Genomic DNA, 24,929 nt, shown 5'->3' on the forward strand with positions numbered 1-24,929 from the left:
TTACATTTTTGAAATGCCTTCTAATGGGTCTGTATTACAGTTAAAAACGTATTTCCTGACTTGTTGTGAGTGCAACTCAGTGGTAGAGTGCTGCCTGGCAGACCCTGTGGGCTCTTAGCACAACAACAACAAAAAAGAGTAATAATAAAGTTTAGAGGCATAATTAAGGTTTGTGAGTGGAGTTTCTATTGTCTTGGAAAGGTGTTTTCAGTTGGAAGCTAACACTTCCAGATCGAAGTTCCTCTTGTCCCTTGCAGTTGCCTTTGTCTTTGTCCACCAGCATTACCAGCATCAGGAAAGTGGGCCATGCTGGGATGGAGAGGCAAGCACAGCTCCTGGCTTATGGGAAGCAACCCGCTGGCTCCCTTGTGACCTGGACATCCCCAGTTCTGTACCAAATATCCCTTAGCCATTTCCTGGCTGACTATCTGCTGGCGAAGCCTCAGAAAGAGCCACAGCTCTATAAATGTGAAGCACCTCTCCTGGGTCCCAGAGGTTGTCCTGCAAGGGATTTCCTGTTGACAGAAACACAGGAAGCAGCAACACAGGGCTGTGCTGGTTGAACATCTGTGCCCTCTCCCTCTGCAGGGTCAGTAACCCTGCCCAGCAAGGCCTGCTGAAGGCTGGGGCTGGGGAACCGGTTCAGCAGGCTGGAGGAGCCTGGTGCATTACAGCCAATGCAGGTCATCCTAGGCATGGCTCCTGAGATAGGAGAGCTGACATTAGCGATGTCAGTCTGCAGCATCGTTTATCTTAGATAAGTACATAGAGCTGTTTAAGTTGTGGGGGCAAAAGCTACGCACTCAAGGACTAATACAAGGGTAAGTTAGGATTTTTTTTTTCCTCTTGGTAAATGGAGGAACTTCCTTTTTTGGTCATTAGCAGGCAATTGAAAATGTGTTGAGGCTGGCTCCCTGTCTAAAATAACACTGCTCTGAAGCTCTGATATACAGCCCCAGCCCCATGCTTTGATGGGCCTGGCCAATTGCTCCAGCCCTCAGCTCACACTACCATAGTCACACACACGATGCACTGTGGACATTGATTCTGCTCAGCTTCCATCTTCAATTAGCCTTTTCAGTGAAACAGCTCCTTAACTTACTTGTTCAGAGGGGTCCTCCCATTTTCGATGTTACTTTCAACCAAGTGAGGGCCAAGCACTAGCCTTAACTGGGCCGAGGGAGATGAGAGCCTGATGGGAAGACTCTAAACTGTGGGCTGATCAGGGAGACCTCAGGTGATTGTGGGAGGTGGTAACAGTGTTCCCTCCAGAAATCCAATAAGCATGAGTTCATCAAGGTAGGGATAAAATGTATTTTGAAGTTCCCTTTATACAAATGTCAATAGGTGCAATAATTAATACCCACTTTGATAATGCTGTTAATTTAAGTGCCAAAAGTTATTGTCAGGAAAGGCATTTTAGACAAAGCAAGGAAAAAAGAAGAGTAGTAACTTGTGGCATGTGCGTTGTTGCTGCGGTTTGTTTTCATTTTCTCCAACGGTGTTTTCTTATAATGCCACCTTATTCAGGAAGGGAAAGGAGTGATTAGGAAACAAAATTGGAAAAGCATTTTGGAGGTGAAGGGAGCCGAGGCTCACAGACAGTCACAAGGAGGTCATTACTGGTGGGAGGCGGAGTGGGAAAGGGCAAAGGAGGCAAGGAGGATGCCAGGAAGGTGCATCTACTCAACAGAAATCTAGTGAGGTAACTTTAATTGAAATGTATGCTGTCAATTAAAAGTCCTGTTTCTCTTTGACAGGAAACCCTGGAGTCGAAATTTCCAAACATCTCCTACCCTGCCTTGGGCTTCTTAAAGGTAAAATCGTGGCTTTTAACAGACCAGGAAGCACACAGTTGTCAGAATTAAATGTCAGTTGATGAAATGTTTCTTTAAAATCCTTCTCCTTTGAAAAACATCAGTTTTGGGTTGAAGAGATGGGTCAACGGTTAAGAGTGGCTCACAACTGTCTGTAATTCCAGTTCAGGGAATCTGACACCCTCACATAGACATACATTCAGGCAAAGCACCAATGCACATAAAATAAGGATACATAGTCATTAAAAATGTTCCAGCTCCAGAGATTCTGATGCCCTTTCCTGGCTTCTGTGGGCACTGCACACATGTTGTGCACAGACATACATACAGGCAGGCATTCACACATATAAAACACAAATAAATAAATCTTTAAATAGTCAACTCCTGCATATATTTTAAAGTTGGTTTACATATATATTCTTAGAAATGTGGCTTATGTAAAACGTGGTACAGCAACCATTTTCAATGTATAGCCAACTTCCCAATATTTCAAAGAATATATTGTCAAAGTTCACTGATGCTATAGACATGCATGAAATTGTCAAAGGACAAATACAGTCAGTGCTATCTGAGTATGAGCTCCACGTCTGCTTGAGAGCAAAGATGTAGTTAAGAATGATGTACTGTAAAGGGCTATGTCTTTCCTTTTGTACATACATGCTTGTGATGCACAGACGGTTTCTAGACCTAACTATCAGAAAGGCTGGCAGATTCTAAAAGGGGAATGGAAGAACTAGAGTGATGGAGACTGATAACACTATGAACTTTATTTCTACCATGCATGAGCCTGATTCTAGAATAAAAGTACAAAACAGCTAAACAAATTATTCCCATTGGCCACTGGGCTGAACTCCAAAATCATGTACTCCCCTGTGGCAGGGCACTAAATGCCTCAAAAAACATGAGAAAACCCTCTCCCAACATTTACTCCTTCTATATCCAACTGGCGAGTGTTTATAGTGTTTCACAGAAAACTCATTTCTCACTGGTGCTCAGGCCAAAAAAAAGGTTGATTTTATACAAATAGAGAGTGAACTGGTGGTCACCAGAGACGAGGAAGGGTAGGAAGGATGAGGATGCTGATGCTGGACAATCGCTGCCAACACAGTCAGGGCTATGTTCTAACACACTGCAGCAAAGCAGGGTGACTATAACATACGTTGTTGCATAGTTGGTGAAGAACCAGAGAAGAGTTGTCTCCCAAAAGAGAAATGGAAACTGTTTAGGGAAATGGAATTGCTAATTATCTTGATCACTTGTGTGCATGTATCTAATTATCATACCACACCCCACACAGTGCCGAAGAGGCTCAGCAGTTAAGAGTGCCTGTCTTTGTAGAGGACCTGGGTTTGGTTCCCAGCACCCAAATGACTCACAACCACGTGTAACTTCAGATCCAGGGGATCCAATGCCCTCTTCTGACCTCTGTGAGCACCAGGCACACAGGATGTGTTGTGCATCAGTACATGCAGGCAAAATACTCATGCACAAAGTTTAAACACCCAGGAAAAGATTTTAAAGTAAATTATTTTTTAAAAAAAATTAAAAATGAATGAATGTGCTCAGTCTCTGAAAGAAGAAAATACGTTATTGCAACTTTAAGAAGTAAAAAGGGGGGCGGGAGAGATGGCTCAGAGCTTAAGAGCACCAACTGCTCTTCCAGAGGTCCTGAGTTCAATTCCCAGCAACCACATGGTGGCTCACAGCCATCCGTAATGAGATCTGGTGCCCTCTTCTGGTGTGCAGATATATATATATATATATATATATATATATATATATATATATATGCAGAATGTTGTTTACATAATAAATAAATAAAATCTTAAAAAAAAAGAAGTAAAAAGGGATTTTCTATTCTTTCAGGGTTGCCTCCACATGGACCCTGCTGAGAGGCTGACATGCGAACAGCTGCTGCAGCATCCATATTTTGACAGCATTCGAGAAGTTGGGGATTTGACAAGACAACATGACAAGTCAGTGAGGAAGACCCTGAGACAGAGTCGAAAGCACCTGACTGGGGTAAGACTGCTTTACAGAAATATCCAAGGTTACACTTTCAAACGATCCCATGCCTGTTGCCTGGTACTGAGTTGGAATCTAGGTTGACTGACAACTGTGGCTCATAGCCCCATCACCCTCAGGCCAGAAGTGGGAGACAGGTCATCTGGATTATCAACCAGGGCTTCAGAGACATTTGCTTTTCAAGGCCCTTTGCTGAATTCTAAAGTTGTCCTTACCATGCTGCTCCTGATGCTGAATAGGAGCCGAGCTGTCTGATGTGTGCAAACTCAGGCTGCAGGCGGGTAAGTCACTTCTCATACTTTGGAGCATGGAATCAGACCTTTGTCATACTACCTCCAGTGTCAACACCACAGGTTTCTTCTCAAATGGATTGTTTTCCTTTTTGGTCCTTTGTCAGAGCTGGTGAAGATAAACACAGCAACAGGGCCTACTGGATATCTGCAGGATAGTACATTTAACCACAGAACAGGACCCAGCTGCAAACATGAATCCTGACTGGTGAAAAGTGGTTCCATGGCATCAAATTAAATGACAAAAAGTCTGTAACAATCTAGAATCTAGATGAGCCATAACTAAGTTGGCTGACGTCAACCACTTTTGGATCCACGAGCTTCAAATTAGTTTGCCTTCATGTCTTAGTTATCTTCTGTAGCTGTGATGAAACATTATGACCAAGACAACTTAGAAAAGAAAGCATTTAATTGGGGACTTGCTTAAGAAGAGAGTGAGTCCATAACCATCCTGGTTGGGAACATGGTGGCAGGCAGACAGGCATGGCACTGGAGCAGTAGCTGCATACGCTGAGAACATACGTCTTATCCACAAGGAGCAGAGAGACAGAGACAGAGACACAGAAAGACTGGCATGGGCTTCTGAAACCTTAAAGACCAATGCCAGTGACACATTTTCTCCAACAAGGCCACACCTCCTAATCCTTCTCCAAACAGTTCCACCAACTAGGAACCAAACATTCAAAATAATAAGGGCCATTCTCATTCAAACCACACTTAATCTTTCCTTTGTAGGCCCCACTTCCTCAAATTTATGCTGGAGTGGGGGGGCAAGAAAGAGATAGAGAGATTATAAGGAATAATAGCTTTTTTAATGCCAAGGCTCTGAGGTAGACCATGGTTACAAAACTAAGAGATGACATTATTCTCTATCAGATATGAGCCAGTGAGCAAATCAGGCAGGAAGTCCTCACTCCTTTTCTCTTTGAGTTATCTCCATTTCACTGTTACTTTGTGTTCAAAAGCAAAGAGACCTGCTACAAATATTTCTATTGGAAGGAATAAAGAAGCTTGCTGTTTGTAGTCCTGAAGGACTGTTGTATTTAAAAGAACTAAAGAGCATCTTTATTCTAGATACTTAAGGCCACATGATACAATTTAAAAAAACATATAGGCCTGTTCTTATTTTCATTTGACAGTCACATTATTTTTTGTTGTTGAAGCTTGAAGGAAAAGGGGTGTGTTATCTTTTTAATTATAGGAGCAAGTGGGCAATGCACCTAATCTCTTTTCTCTGCCAGACAGGGCCTTGGCTTACATGATATCTTCCAGCATTGTGAATCTGTTTTGTTCCCCAGTAATGCAGATATCATCCATTTTTCCATAGTCTTTAAATTCTCGTGTGTATGTGTATGTGTGTGTGTGTGTGAGAGAGAGAGAGAGAGAGAGAGAGAGAGATACTAGGACTGGAATCTAAGGCCTCTCACATGTAAGCAAGCAAATTATTACTGAGACACACCTCCAGTCTTGTGTGTTTTTCCTTTTTAACATGGGTTCTATGTGTTTGTGCATGGTGGTGGGAACTTAACCCAAGATCTTGGTTGCTTTTGTGTTTTTTGTTTTGTTTTGTTTTTGAGGAGGGTCTCTCTACATAACCCAGGCTGATTCCATTGTGATTTTACTGCTTCTGTACCCTGAGTGCTAGAATTACATTTTGTGTCAACATATCTGGCTTGGGTTGATTTTTAAATATAAATCAAACCTCTGAAAGCAAAGGAAGAAACAAAATTAAAACGCTTCTCCCTCTGTCAGGTTCTGGATTTTTTTGGGGGGGAGGGTTGGGGGGAGTTCGAGACAGGGTTTCTCTGTGGTTTTGGAGGCTGTCCTGGAACTAGCTCTTGTAGACCAGGCTGGTCTCGAACTCACAGAGATCCATCTGCCTCTGCCTCCCGAGTGCTGGGATTAAAGGCATGTGCCACCACCAGCTGGCAGGTTCTGGATTTTTTTAAGGAAAAGATTTATTCCTGCACCCCAAAGTGATTTCTCTTGTGACATATCCTAAATACCGAAACCCGCTACACAGCCTAGTTTTGAACCCGACTTTGTGTTTTATATTTTCAGCTGCAGTACCTACCTCAGCTAACTAGCAGCAGCATCCTTCCAGCCTTGGACAATAAGAAGTACCACTGTAGTACCAAGAAACTTAACTACCATTTTCCAAATATTTAAGGAGCTGGCAAAGTGATGAAGAAGTGATCCATAATTTGAAGAAAAAATTTACATATTTGATTCCTGTATTGAGCACACATCAGGAGAAAACACAGACCGGAAGCTGGAGGCCACTTGGCAAGATATGAAGAGAAATTAGAGATCCAGACTTCCATGCTTGGTGAAGATGTCCAGAGAAGAAATTAAAAGCTTGGGGTTTCACTGTGTTTGAGTATCTAAGCAGCAGAACTTACAGACAGGATATAAACTCTTATCTACTGCCCGTAGCTGCAACAGTAGATGATGGCAAAAGGATTATGCCTCAGTTTGCTCTATGTTACATGTAGAAAGTGGGTTATAAAATGTCCATATGTATTTCTTTAGATCCGTGCTGCCTTGGATCCTATCTCTAATGTTGTTTTCAAATCATATTTAGTTATGATTTTCGTTCCTGAATTCTAAATGTCTGTGATTCTATTTCCTGTTTGTTCTTTCTTGATTTCTGAGTTTTAAGACATGTTTTAGAATATCTAAGTTGGTCAAAATATCCAAAGTCTTAAAACTTTGTAGTTTTTGTTTGTATATAACGGATGGGATACTTATATATCTCTTACATATACTTTTATCTTTACCCTAGGAAAGACTGTGTCAGAAAGGGATAGAATGAGACCCACAGAATGAACCTGTTAGCCTGAAAATAATTATCACTTTGTTCTTCAGCTCACCCTCTCACCTGAAGACTGTTCTATTAGCAAAACTCAGATATGATCTGAATTTAGACAGAACTGCTTGTGAACTTTAATTTGAATCAGGAAACATGTAGGTTGTTAACTGATATTCTTTCCTTAAAGTATCTCTTATTATATTATATATATTGTGTTATGTATATGTCTGTGAACACACATTCATACACTTGTACACGTATGTATGTGTACATACAATGCTAATGAATAGAGTACAGCAAATAAGGAAGTGGTAAAAAAAATACCAAGGATTTTTAGTTTTAAGCAGAGACTTAAGATTAAAATTACCTTATAGCAAAGCTTTTCTCCCTGTCCCCTGGATGCGGGCAATGTGAGCCCTACACAATTTCTCACTATCATTTCTCATCCATGGGCTGCTAGTTCACAGAGTTCTCAGACATGGATTTAAAGATCTATCTTACTGCATTCTCAATAACATTTCTTCTGCACTGTCATTTTCTTCCTGTGTCCATTCCATGACATCACTTAGCCCCATTCAATTACTGCTATGTAGTTCAATACATTCTGTCATCTGGTCAATCTTGGCTACTCCAAGGCAAATTAAGGTTTCCTAAATATATATAGCTTACACCACAGACCTGACAGTGGGTTAAAAAAGCAACTCCAATATCATTCAATTCCTCTTAAATAGCCATGATTTAAATGACAAGGAAGGATATCAACTTCTGTGAATTGCCTTTTTTCCCTTTAAATCAATAAAAGTATATTTGAAAGAAGCAAATGATTGTAAAACTATAGACTACAAAAGACTTTGCAGATGAAATCATGATGAACTGGCTGTTCGGCCACACAGTACTAAACAAACCTGAGATAAAAGAACTTGTCTTTCTTTGGTATAGTCTATTTATCAGTTATGCTTATGCTCAATGAAGTCACTCTGCAAACCTCTTCTTTCACATGGAATCACCACATACCACACAAGACCATTCTACATGTCTTCTACCTACTCTTCATATTTATTTTCAATTTTTCTGACTTGTAAATGGCAGAGATATATGTAATTTGCATATCCTCATGAATTAGGGTGTTTTTCCCGAAGCACAGTTCTAAAAACAACTAAAGCTTCCATTTCTGCCTGAAAGCTGGACTGCAGAAGGTCATTCCTAATCAAATTTATATTCAGCAACCTGATACCCAGCCATACATACAGAAACCTACACATGAATCAGTATACAACTAATAACAATGAAATTACAGCTATTTCAAGTAAAAAACTAAAGACTAGGTTTTATCCCCTTGTGACATTCTTTATTAGTGTTTTTCTATATATAAAATTCATTTTCATATTTATATTTTTATGTCCCTTGAGTTCATAGGAGGTAGCATTCCTCAAAAATATTTGAGGAACAGCAAAAATTAGCTTTTAATCAACACTAACATTTTGTTTGAAGCAGGTGGGGAGTAAGGATAGTCTGGTTCCTGATTTGTTTTACCAGAAAAACTAGTTGGCTATAGACAAGAACCTGTGTTCAGTTTTAGCCAGCAGTAGTCCACACTTAAAAGAAGGACGAATTAACCAGCACTTTTCATTCTGAGAAAGGGCATTTTAAAAAAGTGTGTACTATGAGGAGCACAGCAATGCAGGAGTTTGAACAATGCATGCAGACCCTGGGAAGCAGCACAGGGAGCTGTCAGCACCACTGACCACTGTGTACAACTGACTCTGTCACTGAGTCTGTAACTGAGCTCTCGTTTTCATATCCAGTCATTCACAGCAACATGCTTCCGTGCCTTTAAAGAAGTAAATTACTATAATATCAAAGAGAATATTTGCATCGCAGTTTAAAGAACTCTATGCCAATATCTACACCAAGCAATATCGACAGTATATATGTCAATTAGGAATATATTAGAATTAAAATGTTACATCATATTTTTACAGTGATTCAATGTACATAATTTCTCACTTCTAACTAAGTAACTTTAGTGAGTCACTTTTGAATATTTATTTTCTACCTAACATCTATTCTCCGTTCCTAAGCCATCAGTTCTCAGTTCTCTTGGTGATTCTGTAGCATTTGTAGCTAGCTATTTAATATCAGTAATTTCAAATGACCCTGTATAGTGAGATCAGACACTTATTTTACTTCAGGTTTAATTTCAGTTCTAGAGAAGGCAGTGCTGTCTTAAAGACTTGGACAAGATTGTCTTTATCTTTTACTCCAGGAAGATCACTTAAGAACAAATACCGGAGGTTCCTGCAAACAGAGAAAAAAACAAAGTCTTTTATGGCTGTAAAAATGAATTTGATTTATATGATGTTTAGGAAAAGTAACATGTAGAAGGTATTTACATCACTCCACACCTTCCAAATGGCTTGTAGACAAACAGTCTTGGAAGGAGGCTACTTTAAATGAAACTCATGCAAGACTTTAAAATTATCATTTTTTCCTTATTTTACTGATGTTTCTGAATCTTTTTATTTCTATATACATACAAAACATACCTCCTTTGTACATAAATATTAATAATAATGCAAACAAATACCCCTTGGAAGTTCTTAAAGTCATTCAAGTTTCTGTAAGAGGAAGAAGCCCTGATGCCTCAGATAGTGGTGAGAGATAAATGGTTTAGTACTTCGGTTCTAACGTTTCAAACATCTCAAACTGCTGTGGTACTGAGATTACTGTTATATATTCTGGTTATTCACTTTATCAGGTTTCTGTTTTGACCACTTACCTAAAATGTCGCAAAGCAATGATGCCGTTGTCTGTGACATTCCCACAGGTAATTATTTCCATTTCTAATAGGCTTTTCCGTAATTTTTCAAATTGACTAAGCCTCTGCAAACAGTTATCGTCAATATAATGACACTTGCACAGTGTTATTTTTTCAACAAGCTCTAGGCCCTCTGGAGGGAAAATGCACAGTTTAAGAATCTGTTTTATCATGACTAACAGTTCTTGCTTCATGGACAGGACTGTTCCTGGCTTTGACCATTCTATGGAAACTGGAGTGACTGCTCACCCTGTTGACCATATGACATATTCATTATACAGCTTGGGCTGAAGTCATATGCCCATGCATTGGAAAGAAAGAAAGAAACTTCCACATAAGCAGAAGCTGCCTGGATATAATTAGTCTTATGTTACTGAAGGGTTCACAAAGATATAAGTTTGACTAAGATAGTCTGACAAAATCAAACAGGCTTTGATTATAAGTGAACAAAAGAACACAGAAAGAAGCTCATAAGGGATAAAGAAAATTGTATATCACATGATCTCTATTTACTTTGAAGATAAATACCTAAAACAAAGGAATAAACAAACAATTTTGCTGAAATGGGCAAAAAACAAAAACATGAGCATGACTATAACAGTGAGCAAACTGGAACAAAAACATTCACTGTAAATCACCTGCATGCCCTAGAAGCAAACGACAGGACTTACCCATGTGATCGAATCCAATGTCCATGATACAAGAATCGGTGGCATCAATTGCTTGAATCTTGTGTTTGTCCATGGAGCCTCCTGGGATGCTGTTGTAGTCCTGTAGCCACTTCTGATGGCCACAGTAGCGTACTTTGGCCCCACACCGAAGTAGCCACTCAGATGCTGCCCTGTCAGGGCCAACATCCCTGAGGCGTTCATAATCTACTCTGTTTACAAGAAAACAAGAGTAGTTAGTTTACTTCCACTGTCACTAGTTTCTTAGTTGTGTTCCAATATAAATATGGACCAATATAAATATGGACCAAAAATACATTTTTATTTCAAATGACTGAGGAGTAAGTGTATTAAAGGGATCCATGAAAATCAAAACTGTAGCTTTCTTTAGCTCTTTCTGCTTGCTTTTTCTTTCTTTCCTTCCTTTCTTCTTTTTCTTTAGTTTTACTCTTTGGCAAGCTCTAACAAGATATACCAGTGAGGCAGAGTCTTACTGTGCCAGCCAGGCTAGCCTTGAACTCATGCTTTTTTTTCTCCCTTGCCTCCTCAGTGGTAATATTATCATAGCTGGCATGGTGGTATTTTATTTTATTGCTCTGGTTCTGGAGCTTAAACCCAGGTCCTCCCAGTATTAGGCAAGCATTCATATGTTTCATGGAGCTTGACAGCAGAGATCCCTATCACAATATAATGACTATCTGGGAACCATTTTTCATTACTGATAAGCCATTAAAGAGAAGCTAGGCATGGTGGCACACACTTTTAATACCAGCACTTGGGAAGCAGAGGCAGCTGAATCTCTATGAGTTCAAAGCTAACCTGGTCTACATACCAAGTTCCAAGACAGCCAAAGCCACAGAGACTCTATCATAAACAAACAGCAACAAATGATTAAAAATGGAATAATTTTGAAGCCATTTTCAAATTAGTCTCTTTGTGCTATTTACTAATTTCTGCAAATGCCTTTTTCTTTGCAGTCACAATGGTGTTATTAAGCAGTAAGAGTTTGTTATACCTGTTTCAATACGGTACTTCTATGAATATGCCACATACCAAGTTTTTACTTTATTTTATTTAAGTTTTTCTCTATGTAGTCCTAACTGTTCTGGAATTTACTATATACACCAGGCTGGCCTTGAATTCACAGAGATTCTTCTATCTCTGTCTCTAAAGTGCTGGTATTAAAGGTGTGAGCCACCACATCTGGCCACACTAAGTGTTTAAACACCAGAGTTCTGCTAGTAGGACTCAAAAGACTAATAGCATTCCTCAAGAAGCTAAAGAATGAGGTATTTCAAAGTTACATATACTGTTGAGTATAAAAAAAAATAAAAATTCATTTTAGGTAACTTGAAGGGTATCAATAGACGAATAAGAAAAAAAAACCCACTTGAGGCTGGAGAGACGGCTTATTGGGAAAGAGCAATTATTGCTCTTGTAGAGGACCTGGGCTCAGTTCCCAGCACCTAGATGGTGGTTCACAACTATCTGTGATGCTGCCCTTCTAACCTCTGTGGGCACCAGAGGTTAGAGGTACACACATGGTGCACATCCATACATGCAGGCAACACATATACACATAGAGTAAAAAAGAAAAAAAAAAACTTTAAAAAGAAAAACCCCACTAATAGTCTGTAACTCAGACGAGCAATTTAATATTTTATAAGCTATTTTTCTGTTTATATTTTATTTTGTTTGGAAAAATAGGATCATACTATCCATATTGTTCAAAAGAAAAATAATTTGAAACACAAGAGATAGCCAACTAGCCAAAGAGCAGTTTAGAACCTGTCCAGTTATAAAAATTCCCACATTTCTTCACTTAATTAGTGTCACTTACTTATTAAACACTGTATTCAACCATTCCCAGAAGTATCTGGAGTCACATGACCATGGGATTTTCTTTAAGCTGCAGAGCTGCCTCGAAAGTTTTCCAAACAGCGTCATTTGATCTAGACACACAAAACAGTATTCTTATGAGCTCATCAATCAGAGTCCCACACAGCTAGTAACTTATGCCACAGCTCCGTATCAATTCCTGTGCCAATAGTTGATATTATTGATCAGTCACTCCTGTCTGTAATTCTCAAAATGAGAGGTTGAGCTAGATGATGTCTAAGGTCCCCTTCTAGCTTAAATTTCATCATTTAAACCTTAATTGTCTGCATATAGATTTGCTCAAACCAGCTCTACTTCCAATATACATTTCAAAAACAAAATGACAAACTATAGTACCATAGGGAACCCTGCCACAGTGTTTCTATCCAGGTAAGGAAAGGAAAATAAAAGTAGACCTATTTAGGGAAGAGACACAGTATGTCACCAGAGCATAGACAGTCCCATGCCAGGCAGCTGAGGAGCAATTTCACTTCTCTGACCCTGGGTTTTCTCATTTGTGAAAAGATGATTTGTTCAGATGGTTTCCAGCCAAGAGCTGAGAAAATAATCTTTGATTAAGTCTCAATTGGTTTGTCTTAATTCAAGTTCTCTAGTAGTGGGCCAGGAGTGAGTGGTGGGGGTTGCAGGGAAAGTAAAATGTGGTCTCTGTCTTTGAAGAAATTACAAGTTAATCCAGGATGGAGTGGCTCAAGTCACCAAGTAGTTAAAATAAATGACAAGACTTGATACAAGTCTTGAAAGAGCTAAAATAAGGACAGAGATGATTCAACAGACAACAAAGCCAGGCACAGTTACGACAAGCTATACACCATGGCAGGAAAGTAAGGCCTGCTGTAGGTCAGTTTGGTTTGTACATGGAGGTCATGAAGGGTAAGACACTGCATGGCCAGGTCACGAAAGGTCTTGCAGCCAGGCTATCTGGACTACATTCTGTAGACAGCAGGGAGTCACTGAGATGTCAGAGTAGAGCACTGGCATCACAGAAGCTGTGCTACAGGAAATTTACTCTGACTGCAGCATCAAGACCAAAGATCAAGTCAGAGATGGTGGCATGATCCTATAATCCTAGCTACTTCAGAGCCTGAGGCAGGAGGATCACTTGAGCACAAGAATTTGAGGTTAGTCTGAGCAACATAGCTATAGTTTGTTTCAAAATAAATAAATACAGAATTGTAAAGAAATAGCTAACAAGCCGGGCATTGGTGGCACACGCCTTTAATCCCAGCCCTAGGGAGGCAGAGGCAGGCTGATCTCTGTGAGTTTGAGAACAGCCTGGTCTCCAGCGTGCCAGGATAGGCTCCAAAGCTACACAGAGAAACCCTGTCTCGAAAAACAAACAAACAAACAAACAAAAAACAAAAAAAAAAGAAAGAAAGAAATAGCTAACAAGGGCTTCATAGGAAAGGACTTAGTCACAGAAGGATAGAATGACCCAGTAAGGAACATATAGAGACAAGAGCTAGAAGACTTAAAGATGATACTATGCTTTTTGGTCCTGGATCACTGGTAGGATAGTGATATCATTTAAAGAAGTCAATATCAAGGATGGTTTAATGAGTAAAGTGCTTGCCCACAAACATTTGTACTTGAGTTCATATCTCCAGCATTCATGTAAAAAGCCTAGATGACAGCATGCACCTATAATCCCAGTGGTGGAGAAGTAGAGACAGAAAGACCCCTCACTGGACAGCCAGTCTAGCCTAGTTGGTGACAGCCAGGATCAGTGTGAGATCCTCTAGAAACTAAGGTGGAAATGTAACAGGGCCTCAGAACTTAACACAACTGACTTCATAATGGAAATACCACTCTGGCCATAAAACGCAGCACGTAGACAGCACCTCTTGCCATAATGAAAACAAAGACCTAATCCATCAAAGTTTATAGTTATGGGGAAGTTTCTGTACCAAACTTACTGTTTGGCTTCTGTTGTTCCATTTCTGGCTAATTGTTCTTTTTAACTGAAGCATGTCAATATAGAACATGGTGTTTGTGCTTAAAAGCTCACCCTGAGAAAGGCTTGGGGCTACATTGGGATCCTGAACACCCAGTGTAGTCACCAGTCAACTAATAAAGACTTTCTATTGGCTTAAACCCGTGTCTCTGGTGGATGCCTCAGAACAGAATGATTGAGGAGGACACTCAGTGCTGATCCTGACCTCCACATACAAACACACACATGTGAGCACAAATGGACATGCACACATGCACACATACACACCAAGATAAGTGAACAGAGGGGCAGGGTTGTGGGCTCATTTTTTTTTTTTTTTTTTAGTTTTTCATATTCTAAATATGAAGTGTTGGCAGGACTCCTAAGGGAAGACAACCAACAAAATCACTGGAATCAGAGTCACAAAGTGTTAGAGCTGGAAGGAACTTAGGTCAGCTACATGAAACCTCTCATTTAGAGATGAGGAAACTGAAGCCTTGATATTACGTAACATGCTGACACTCTAAATCCTTTCTGGAACAAGGTGGGGCATTAATAAATGCATGTGTCTAAAGGAACTTGCTCAATGTTTCATTGCAATTTGTGTCAGTGTTGCATTTGAACCTAGTACTCTTTCCTACCAGTCAGGGCTCTGGATGATTCCAGAACTCAGAAGAGAGAAGAAGACTTAAAAGATGACTGAGTGGGAAGTATTTTAGTTGATGAGATGGTGGAGTGTTGAGGCGGTAAGGTGTGAACCCTGATGATGGAATCTGGGGAATACCTACTGTTCTTACACCTCTCCTCTCCTTTCCTCTATGGTCTTGCCCCAACCCTTCCCTCTTTTTGGCAGTGCTGGGAATTGACCACAGGGCTGAGTACCTGTTAAGCAAGTACTCTACTATTCAACTGACGGTACCTCTCAGACTCCGTCTTTCTACCAAGGCTGTCCATCACCACAAATCTCTGCCTCTGCTACATCCTGCAGTCTCAACCTTGCCGGACTATTGTTAAAGCTCTCTCCACCTATGCCCGCCCCTAATAACTCCTTTGTTGTCAATTTCATTTACAAATCCAGGCTTTCTCATGTTCTATTCAAGCTATTCCCTCTATTAATTCTACCCCCAACCTCATCTGTGGAAATCTTACCCAACTTCTCATTTAACTGTCATGCCCACCTATTCACTCATTCATAAATGCTCACTGAATGTTTGCTATACTTAGTACAAACCAATAGTGAGACAATGCAGCAACAAGAGAAGTACAAAGAAAGCTCCCATCCTGTCCTCATAGAATCCATGGTTTAATGGAGAAGACAGAAATACAGATAGTATTTCTGATCATGTATACATGATACAGATAGTATACATGATGGTACTTAGAGACATGGACTGTGTGAAAGCCTTTAAAAAGGGGGTAAGGGGAAAGATTCATACTACAGATTTTCTAAAACAGTGACTAAAAGTTTTCAAGCATGGTGTGATGGCACACTCCTTTTTTTTTTTTTTTTTGGTTTTTCGAGACAGGGAGCCTATCCTGGAACTCGCTCTGGAGACCAGGCTGGCCTCGAGCTCACAGAGATCCGCCTGCCTCTGCCTCCCCAGTGCCAACACCCAGAGATGGCACACACCTTTAACCCCAGCACTTGGTAGGTAGAGGAAAGAGATCTCTGTGAGTTCAAGTCCAGCCTGGCCTACATAGTAAGCTCCAGACCACCCAGGACTACACCTTGAGATCCTGTGTCAAAAACTAAAAGAGAGTTTTCAGTGAGGAAGATTAAGCAGGGAGGGAGCAGGCAGAGCTAAAAGAACAAGGACCACTTATTTCCATTTCCTCAGTGTAATGCAAAGGTTTACCAGTATCTGTTGATTAGCAGTCTTCAGTGGCCAGCTATCCAAAAGTCAAGCCAGAGAGGCTGTTACTCAGCTAGTGGAGGGAGCAGCAGGGTCTCTGAGCCCTGAATACTTTTGCTGGAGTCACTTTGGTTCATTTTAAAATCCAGCTTAAATAAAGGTAAGGCCAGCTTTATTTTAGTTATACTGCCTAAAAACATTAGGTGTTGTCCTTAAACCAAGTTATAGTAAAAAGATATAGTTTATATCTAGAAATAAAAGTTTAAAATTAGGTGAGTTTTTACATTTCCAACTTCAACTTTTGACGACTGACATCTGAGAAACACTTCCTGCTTGAAACCAAGCAGCGAGCAGCAGGGATGCTTTCTACATGGAAAGAGGAGACCTCTAGTGGTGATTTAGTAAATGTGACTCTAATTAAACCAGTTAGAAGCAGATTAGAAAATCCTTGTTGCTATATGACTGATGCAATAAACAATCTAGAAACTTAAATTGTAAAAATAACACACTTCTGTTTGCTATCAGAAGAACCCCTAAGTTTATAACAGTGTTTCTCAAATTTGCAATTATGTTCATGAATAAAGGCCAGATCTCTAATATGTTACTACACACACACACACACACACACACACACACACACACACACACACAAATAGAGAAATAGAGAATGAGGGTTTTCTAAGTAGAGTTGATAGCACTTCCTCATTTGCATAAAAGGAATATTTTAAAGGTGGAACTTTTGATTATATATTAAATGCAATTGCTAAATAGACTATCAATTGATGACTAGTTTGTTGGCCAAAGACTGAATTAGTTCTTGAGAGTGATAGTGTGAGAGAGGGGTGCAGCAAACTTCCCCTTAAATATAACTCTCTTCCACTGTAAACTAATGATTTGTGCTTGATGACTTGGAGTCTGAATCAAGTGAAACTGGCAGAGTCATCTGTTGGGCAGAAGAAGCAAAGGTCCCCAACCATTCTGAGGCCATCACAGGGTACTCACAAACTAACCTTTTATCGGCTCCTGCCTAGATAAAAGGTGAATATGATTTCTCAGCTAAGGAATGTGGGATCAGTAATACAAATGTCTCTAATCACAGACATTACAGAGCGTATGGATGAAAGGTAAATTCTTATGTGAAATTACTGAAACAAACTACCGTACAGATCTTCAAATAAGGCAAGTCGAATAGCTTGTATATTCTTTCACCTTCCCAAGGTAAGAAGTACATGCTCAAAATCACACACCAGTATAAACAAACAAAGACAAAAGGTATGACTACAGGCCAACTGGCCCACAGAAGTCTAATCACAGCCCACCCCCTCTGTGTAGTCTTGGCTTTTTTTCCCTCCAGTATCAGGAACTACTAGGCCTTGTTCATCCTCATGCTCTATCCCAGCAAATCAAATAAGCCTTCTACAAATCAAAAACCATCTCTACTATTCATGAGGCAGAATGGTTAAGACAAAGGCTGGTGACAAGGAGGAGAAACCGGGCCACTCAAACCCTGCTGGTAGGAATGTAAAGTGGTACAGTCACTTTGGAATAGTCTGGTGGTTATCTAAACAAACTCTTACCATATGACCTAGCACTCAGACTCTTGAACATTTATCCTAGAAAAAAGAAAACAGTTTGTACAAAAAGCTGCACAATAATGTTCACAACAGCTTTATTCAGGATGCAAGAACTGCAGACAACTCAGGTGTCTTTTACGGGAATGGTTGAACATGTTTATTACAGACATTACAGAAAGCTACTCAGGAGTGCAAGGAATGCACCATAAGGAACAATATGGTTGATTCTCAAGAGATTATATGTAGGGCCAATCCCAAAACTTATGTATTATATAGTTACAGCTGTACAGCATTTTTTATTAAAGATTTATTGTTTTTGTATTTGTGTGAGCTTGCAGAGGCTAGCTTGCAGGTCTTCTGGAACTGCAGTTAGGTGGCCATAAGCCTCCTAATGTAGGTGTTGGTAACTGCACCCTGTATGCAAGAGCGGTGTGATAACTATTCTTGGCTGTCAACTTGACTACACCTGGAATTAACTAAAACCCAAGCCGCTGGGCACACATATGAGGGATTTTTCTTAGTTAAATCATTTGAAATGGGAAGACTGACTTCTAATACAGATCTTTTGTGGTGGGAAGATCCACCTTTAACCTGGGCCACATCTATTTCTTCAGGATTCTGGCACATACTGACGACCAGATGAGACATTCATATCATGGACTAAACAACTAATGGATTATTGGACCTTCCATTGGTAGACAGTTATTGTTGGATTAGCTGGAGCACAGACTTTATGATACATATATATGCGTGAATATATATTCATATTTGTACATGTGAATAAAATATATCCATTGAATAAGTTCTGTTCTAGATAACACTGACTAATACAAACAGTACATGCTCTCAACTACCAAGCCATCTCTCCAGCCCCTGTACAACATTCTTAAAATGGCAAAACTATGGAAGGGAAGAATGGCAGGAGGGCTACCAGGGGAAGCTGTGATCATAAAGGACATCTGGATGCAACTATTATCTCCATCATGGTGGTGGGAATAAACCTCTACCTCAGTGATGATAACTTATAGAACTACACACAGAAATGTAACGCTGGGGACATCTGAGGGAACTTGTCAATTGCCAGTGTGATACTGTATTGCAGCTTACAATATTTCATCACTGGGGGAGATGGACAAAATGGTGAGGTGGCTAATCCAGATTGTCAGCTTGACTGCATTTGACCCTAACACCCAAGCCCCTGGACACTCCAGTGAGGGATTCCTCCAGATTATTTGAAGCAGGAAGTCCCACCTTAAATCTGGGCCATATCTTCTTGTGGCAGACAGGATTAAAGGGCATAGAAGGAAACTTTGTTTTTTGCCTTCTTACCCTTACTCTTTTTAAAAATAATTTGTTTTGTTTTAGTAATTTATTTAGCCTTTATTTTATGTGCATTGGGGTGAATATATCAGATCCCCTGGAACTAGAGTTACAGACAGTTGTGACCTGCCATGTGGATGGTGGGAACTGAACCCGGGTCTTCTGGAAGAACAGTCAGTGTTCTTAACTGCTGAGCCACCTCACCAGCCCCCTTACCCTTACTCTTGATGGCAAATTCATCTATTCTATTTGTTATGTTTCTTTAGACAAAACTGACTAATACAAATTGTGGTACCATGAGTGGTTCTGGAGAAATAGAATCATAAGGCTGAATTTTTCTAGTAGCCTTGGTGGTTTCTGGAGCTAGCTTTCCAACTACAAAATCTACAGTAACTGAAGTCTCTACTGGTAGCATGCCGAATGCTTCAAGTCCATGGTGTGAACTATTTAAAGAACTTACTGAGATAAATGCATTTGATGATTCTGATTTGTCTTGTGAGGAGCAAGGAATTTAGTGACTATACATTAAAAAAGACAATTTGCAAAAATTAAGGAAAATGATGATGCTGGCTGGTTGCTTTTGGCATCTCTGGAAAAACTGACAATGGAGAAGAATGATCTCAGTGATAGAATTAATGAGATGCACATAAGCAATCTAAAATTTTCTAAGTGTACACTGGAAGAGAGCTCAAGTTGCTGAAAACCAAACACAAACCCTCATTATAAAACTGGCTGAATCCCTGACTCAGGTGTTGGCAACTAAAGAGCACTGATTGTGTGGGAATGGGACCCAGTACATTGGGATGGAAATGTGTGGAAGGATCCTTATGAAGCTAAGGACTTTGAACCCTCAGACTCTGAAGGGTTTATCTCATTTGAGGAAGTAGTTTCTCTACCCTTAGCTGAGGATTCATTCCTACCCTAAACCCCTGCAGTACTGCCCTCCCTACCCACGCCCGAGAAAATCAAGCCTTCATTGTCTGAACTGGCAGTGATGTATTCTAAAGGAGATGCCAAGCAAGACAACTCTGATGTCCCTCAGTGCCCACCAACAGTTGTCTCTGTACCTGTAACCAGACTCAATGCTAAGCAGGCTACTAGAGGTGAGAAAGAAGTGTAGTCCTTGAGGAAGTGTGCTATACCAACCACTAAAGAGCTTAATAAGTTTGCCAATTCATTCAAGCAAAAATTCGGGTAAATTATATGGGAATGAATTTTTAAAATATGGGATAATGGTGGAAGGAACATAAAACTGGATCAGGCTGAGTTTATAGATATGGAGCCACCGAGTGGGGACTCTAGGTTTAATATAGAAGCTCACACAGCTTTAAAAAATGTCTTAAGTTTGATTGGTTGGCTAGAGAGCTTGTCACAAGATGGCCTACAGAAAAGGAGCTGGTGGCATCTGACATCTTTGGCTTAGTGTTGAAGGGATTTTAAGGCTCAGGGAAATTAGAATGCCTGAGTGGGTACATGTAAAACCTAATTCTTCACAATAGGAGGGTCCAGAAGACATGCCCTTCAATAATCCTAAAAACCTCAAGACGATGGGAGTGGCACCAACACATTGAAGAGCTTTGTTGTTGCTTGCTCTTCTTGTGCCAGACAACATTGAAATAAATGTGATAGGTTTGAGTCCTGGATTATCAGGGGTCAGGGTGCAGCTTTAAATCACCAGAGGCAAATGAGTATAGTTACTATAATGTAGGCAGAGGCAAAGCATCTTTACAATGGCCTGACCTGTGTGAACTTTTGGTACTGGCAAGAATCCTAAATTTTTGTTTGATCTACATAAGCAGAAAATCTTGAGAACAAAAGAAAGGAAGGCTACATTGTAGCATAGCATTATGGAATCTGAGCACCAACTAATTTCCAGGTTCTATCCAGTATAGAGATCCAGAACTCCCTGAATGAAGGAAGGCTGGGTCTCCCTGAGAAAACCTTGACCCAAAATTGGGACTTCTAACATTTGAAAATTTTAAAGACTATAGGACTCTTTTCTAAGATTATGTATTTAAGCCATCGCCTCTCACAAGGAAGAATGGAAGGTTGGCGCAACAGTTACCATTTGGTAGAAGGAAAGATGAGCTTAGTGTCCCATACACTTTTGTGGTCCTCATGCAGAGTAATGGTTCAAACCAGTGCCATGGCCCCTTATTGCCTACGTGTGAGTCCAGATTCTTTTTACTCATCTTCAGAGCCAATCAGAAATGGATTAACGTAAGGGTTATGGAAGTGGGTATGGCTACCACTGCCCCAGGGAAAGGGCTTGGTCTTGATCCAGAGGTGGGGTAAGCAACCAACTTGGGTCTCTAGTGCTCTTCATGTTGCAACTTCAGGAAACATTGAGCATCCTTACTCCCATCCTGGGCAGTGCTATGAAGTAGGCCTTCCACATTTGATCTGAGCTCTCTTTGCCAGGGGTTCCGCTTGACATGAGCTATTCCACCCCTTGGCAGGTCTGGCCCAGCAGCAGAGATAGATACCAGGATGCCACGCTGCTGCAGCTGACACCATCTCATATCTACTGACCATGGACTTTTAAAGTTATACTTATGTGACTGGAGAGATGCTATGCCTTTAAGAGCACTGGTTTCACTCCTAGAACTAACGTGGCAGCTTACAAGCTCTTGAATCTCCAGTTCCAAGGGACCCAATACCCTCTTCTGACCTCTATGGGCACCATACACACACAAGATACATAAACATACATTCAGGCAAAACACCCCCATACATAAAAGTTATTCATGCTTTATATTTTGATATTAATAATAACATAGTGGGCTGGAGAGATAGCTCAGAGGTTAACAACACTGGCTGCTCTTCCAGAGGTCCTGAGTTGAATTCCCAGCAACTATAGGGTGGCTTACAATCACCTACAATGAGATCTGATGCCCTCTCCTGGTATGCAGGTAAACATGCAGACAAAACATTGTATACATAATAAATAAATACATCTAAAAAAATAGTAACATGCATCTTGGGAACAAATAAGAAAGGGAAGCTTATGGCTTAATAGTGCTGTGTTTGTGTCAAACTGACAAAAGGCCATTGTCTTAGTTTTTGGTCAAATTGACACCAGTGAGAGTCATCTAGGGAGAGGGAATTTCATTTGAGAAAATTCCTCCATATGACAGAGTGTGGGGTATTTTCTTGATTGATGATGTGGAAGGGCCAAGGCCACTGTGAGTGGTACCACCCCCTGGGCAGATGACTGTGTGATTTACAAGAAATCAAACTGAACAAGCAGGTAAACAGCACTCCTCCAAGACCTCTATTTCAGTTCCCGTTCTTCATTTTGGACTATAAGATGTAAGATGAAATAAATCCTTTCTTCTAAGTTGCTTTTTTGGTAGTGGTGTTTATCACAGCAATGGAAAGCTAACTAGGACACATAGGACTTCTATTATTTCTTACAACTGTGATAGGGAATGTCATTCTGTGTGCTGTGAATATGTTTCTCTTATTGGTTGAAAAATAAAGCTGTTTTGGCCAACGGACAGGCAGGATATAGCCAGGCAGGAAGTATAGGTGGGGCTATCAGAATAGGAGGATTTGGGGAAGAGGAACTCGGAGAGTGAGTCATGAAGGAGATACCATGTAGCTACTGGGAAGATAGGATGCCAGGGTATTCTCTGGTAAGCCAAGACCGTGTGGAGATACATAGATTAATAGAAATGGGTTAATAATTCAGAGAGAGTGTTGGAACCCAGCCCCCATGAGGTCTCTAAGAGTTGTTTTCCAGCATAACCACAGTTGGAAAGTTACTGGAAGGGGTGCCTCAACTCCTAAGAGAGTTGGACTGCAAAGGCACTGGAAAAGGGGGTGTCTCAACTCCTGAGAGAGTTGGATTGTAAAAGCACTGGAAAAGGGGTGCCTCAACTCCTGAGAGAGTTGGATTGGAAAGTTACTGGAAGGGGTGCCTCAACTCCTAAGAGAGTTGGATTGTAAAAGCACTGGAAAAGGGGTGCCTGTGGTTATGCTGGAAAACAACTCTTAGAGACCTCATGGGGGCTGGGTTCCAAGAAGAGAGCTAACAAATAAGAAACCTGAGACATTGGCCAAACAGTTTATAATTAGTATAACCTCTGTGTGTTTATTTGGGACTAAATGGCTGTGGGACCAGGTGGAACAGAAAATTCCATCTTCACAATTGCATGAGAACCTATAATTACCACAAATAATACACTGAATTTAAAATAAAATTGAGGTGGTTTGAAAGAAAATGGCTCTCAAAGGGAGTGGCACTATTAGGAAGGCCTGTCACTGTGGAGGTGGTCTTTGAGATTTCATATATGCTCAAGATAAGGCCCAGTGTCTAAGTTTACTTCTTATTGCCTGCATATCAAGATGTAGCCAACACCACGTCTGCCTGCAGGCTGCCATGCTCCTGGTCATAATGAACTGAACCTCTGAAAATGTAAGCCATCTCAATTACATGTTTTCCTTTATAAGAGTTGCCGTGGTCACGGTGTCTCTTCACAGCAACAGAAACCTTTACTAAAGCCGGGCGTTGGTGGCGCGTACCTTTAATCCCAGCACTCGGGAGACAGAGGCAGGCGGATCTCTGTGAGTTCGAGGCCAGCCTGGTCTCCAGAGCAAGTGCCAGGATAGGCCTAAAGCTACACAGAGAAACCCTGTCTCGAAAAACAAAAAAAGAAAAGAAACCTTTACTAAGACACCAATTATCCATGCTATTCACCTGTAATAGAATAAACAGGGAACACTGTTTCTTCCCCACCAATGAAACAAAATGTCTAGTACTGCTCAGATCATAAACCATTCAAGCATAATAAAAAGCTAGTACTTTGTTGAGTTCAATGTCTGATGAATATTCTCACACTATGATCTGCTCAGTGACACTAGTAAACAGAAGTGTATCTGAGGTGCAGTGTGTGTGATAAGATTTCTCCATGCCTAAGCCACCTACTACTGGCTGGCACCAATATTCAAACCAAGTCCTTCCAGCAATAGTTCCATCATTCTGTTTTGGTCCTGTTAAGCTGTTCTAACCCTAAAAGAACTACCACCAAGCAGAGAATGGGAATTACACTGGCATGGTGACAAAGAACCACACATTTTTACCGAGTCATAAGGTCCTTAGGTGATTACATAGCTCTCATTTTTACAGTAGAGGAAACACGAATAAAGTGACCTGCTCCATGAGGGCTGTTCTAAGACGTGGATATTTAAAACCGTGTCTTGGTCCAGTGACTAAGACAGGGTTGGGGCTGGAGAGAAGGCTCCGTGGTTAAGACTGCTAACTGGCCTTGCCCCAGGACTTGGGTTTGGTTTCCAGCGCCCACTTGGCGGCTCACAATCATCCAAAACTTCCAATTCCAGAGGATCTTTAATCCCTTTTCTGGTCTCTGCGGGTTCCCGAGCAACGTGTTGCACATCAACTCATGCAGACACACACACACTCACAAATGAGTCATTAAAAAAAAAAAAAAGCACTGAATCATGAAAGGGACGGAGCTGTCTGCTTTCACTAGCGCCTCGCTCAGCGCCTGATATTTACAAGCCGAGTCAGTACTCGAATGAACTACACCATCAGGAGCCCCACGAAGGGCCTAGAAGCCCCTGGCGCGGTGGAGACAGAGAGCGGCAGGAGGAGGCTCAGCTGCTAGTCCCTAGCTGCCGGACGAGGGCGTCGCCAACCAACCAGGGGACATGGCCGAAGGAGAGGCCGCGGCAGTCAGAGGTCACCCCGCCACGCACAGCCTTCTCTGGCGGCCTAGCGCAGGCGTCCAGTCGAGCCAGCGCCCGCCGTGGCCCGGGAGAGCGGAACCACCACCCGGTGCCCGTCTGCGCCCTCGCTTCCCTACTCACGACGCGCGGCGTCCCTGCGTCTGGCCGACCCTTCGCCCTCTGGCTCGTCCCTCCGTCGCGTTCGCCCATTGGCCAACGGGAGCCACGCCCA

The 24,929-nt window shown here is 41.1% G+C and overlaps 2 protein-coding genes across 12 annotated transcripts in view; one reads left to right on the forward strand and one right to left on the reverse strand.

Moving 5' to 3' along the window:
- The window catches only part of Cdkl1 (cyclin dependent kinase like 1), a 38,068-nt gene extending 30,303 nt beyond the window's left edge, over nucleotides 1-7,765 (forward strand). For all 9 annotated transcript variants that reach the window (XM_027418163.2, XM_027418166.2, XM_035444875.1 and 6 more), the window contains 3 exons: nucleotides 1,761-1,817; nucleotides 3,684-3,839; nucleotides 6,194-7,765. In XM_027418163.2, the coding sequence (XP_027273964.1) occupies nucleotides 1,761-1,817; nucleotides 3,684-3,839; nucleotides 6,194-6,301 (321 nt within the window). In that variant the 3' untranslated portion in view covers nucleotides 6,302-7,765. The remainder of the gene's footprint in view (nucleotides 1-1,760; nucleotides 1,818-3,683; nucleotides 3,840-6,193) is intronic.
- On the reverse strand, nucleotides 1-24,928 carry Dmac2l (distal membrane arm assembly complex 2 like). 3 transcript variants are annotated; one of them, XR_004770011.1, is made up of 5 exons: nucleotides 24,839-24,928; nucleotides 12,271-12,382; nucleotides 10,434-10,642; nucleotides 4,058-4,241; nucleotides 1-1,521 (listed from the first exon to the last, which is right to left on the reverse strand). XR_004770011.1 is itself a non-coding variant. In XM_027418169.2 (5 exons), the coding sequence occupies exons 2-5, from the start codon at nucleotides 12,375-12,377 to the stop codon at nucleotides 9,128-9,130; spliced, it is 603 nt and encodes a 200-aa protein (XP_027273970.1). In that variant the 5' UTR covers nucleotides 12,378-12,382; nucleotides 24,839-24,927; the 3' UTR covers nucleotides 8,278-9,127. The 3 variants fall into 3 exon arrangements, 1 of the variants encoding a protein (XP_027273970.1); XM_027418169.2 differs by lacking the exons at nucleotides 1-1,521; nucleotides 4,058-4,241 and adding exons at nucleotides 8,278-9,242; nucleotides 9,724-9,895 and having other exon boundaries at nucleotides 24,839-24,927; XR_004770012.1 differs by lacking the exons at nucleotides 1-1,521; nucleotides 4,058-4,241 and adding exons at nucleotides 9,220-9,242; nucleotides 9,724-9,827 and having other exon boundaries at nucleotides 24,839-24,927.
- Nucleotide 24,929: the final 1 nt, after the last annotated feature.

Source organism: Cricetulus griseus, chromosome 5 (assembly GCF_003668045.3).
Source record: "Cricetulus griseus strain 17A/GY chromosome 5, alternate assembly CriGri-PICRH-1.0, whole genome shotgun sequence".
Classification (NCBI taxonomy): domain Eukaryota; kingdom Metazoa; phylum Chordata; class Mammalia; order Rodentia; family Cricetidae; genus Cricetulus; species Cricetulus griseus.

Coding starts and splice junctions, on each gene's coding strand:
- Dmac2l (XM_027418169.2), bottom strand. CDS start 12,377: ATGACGCTGTTTGGAAAACTTTCGAGGCAGCTCTGCAGCTTAAAGAAA. Junction 10,643..12,270: donor TTGAATACAGTGTTTAATAA/GTAAGTGACACT, acceptor TCTTGTAAACAG/AGTAGATTATGAACGCCTCA. Junction 9,896..10,433: donor CATTGGATTCGATCACATGG/GTAAGTCCTGTC, acceptor TTTTCCCTCCAG/AGGGCCTAGAGCTTGTTGAA.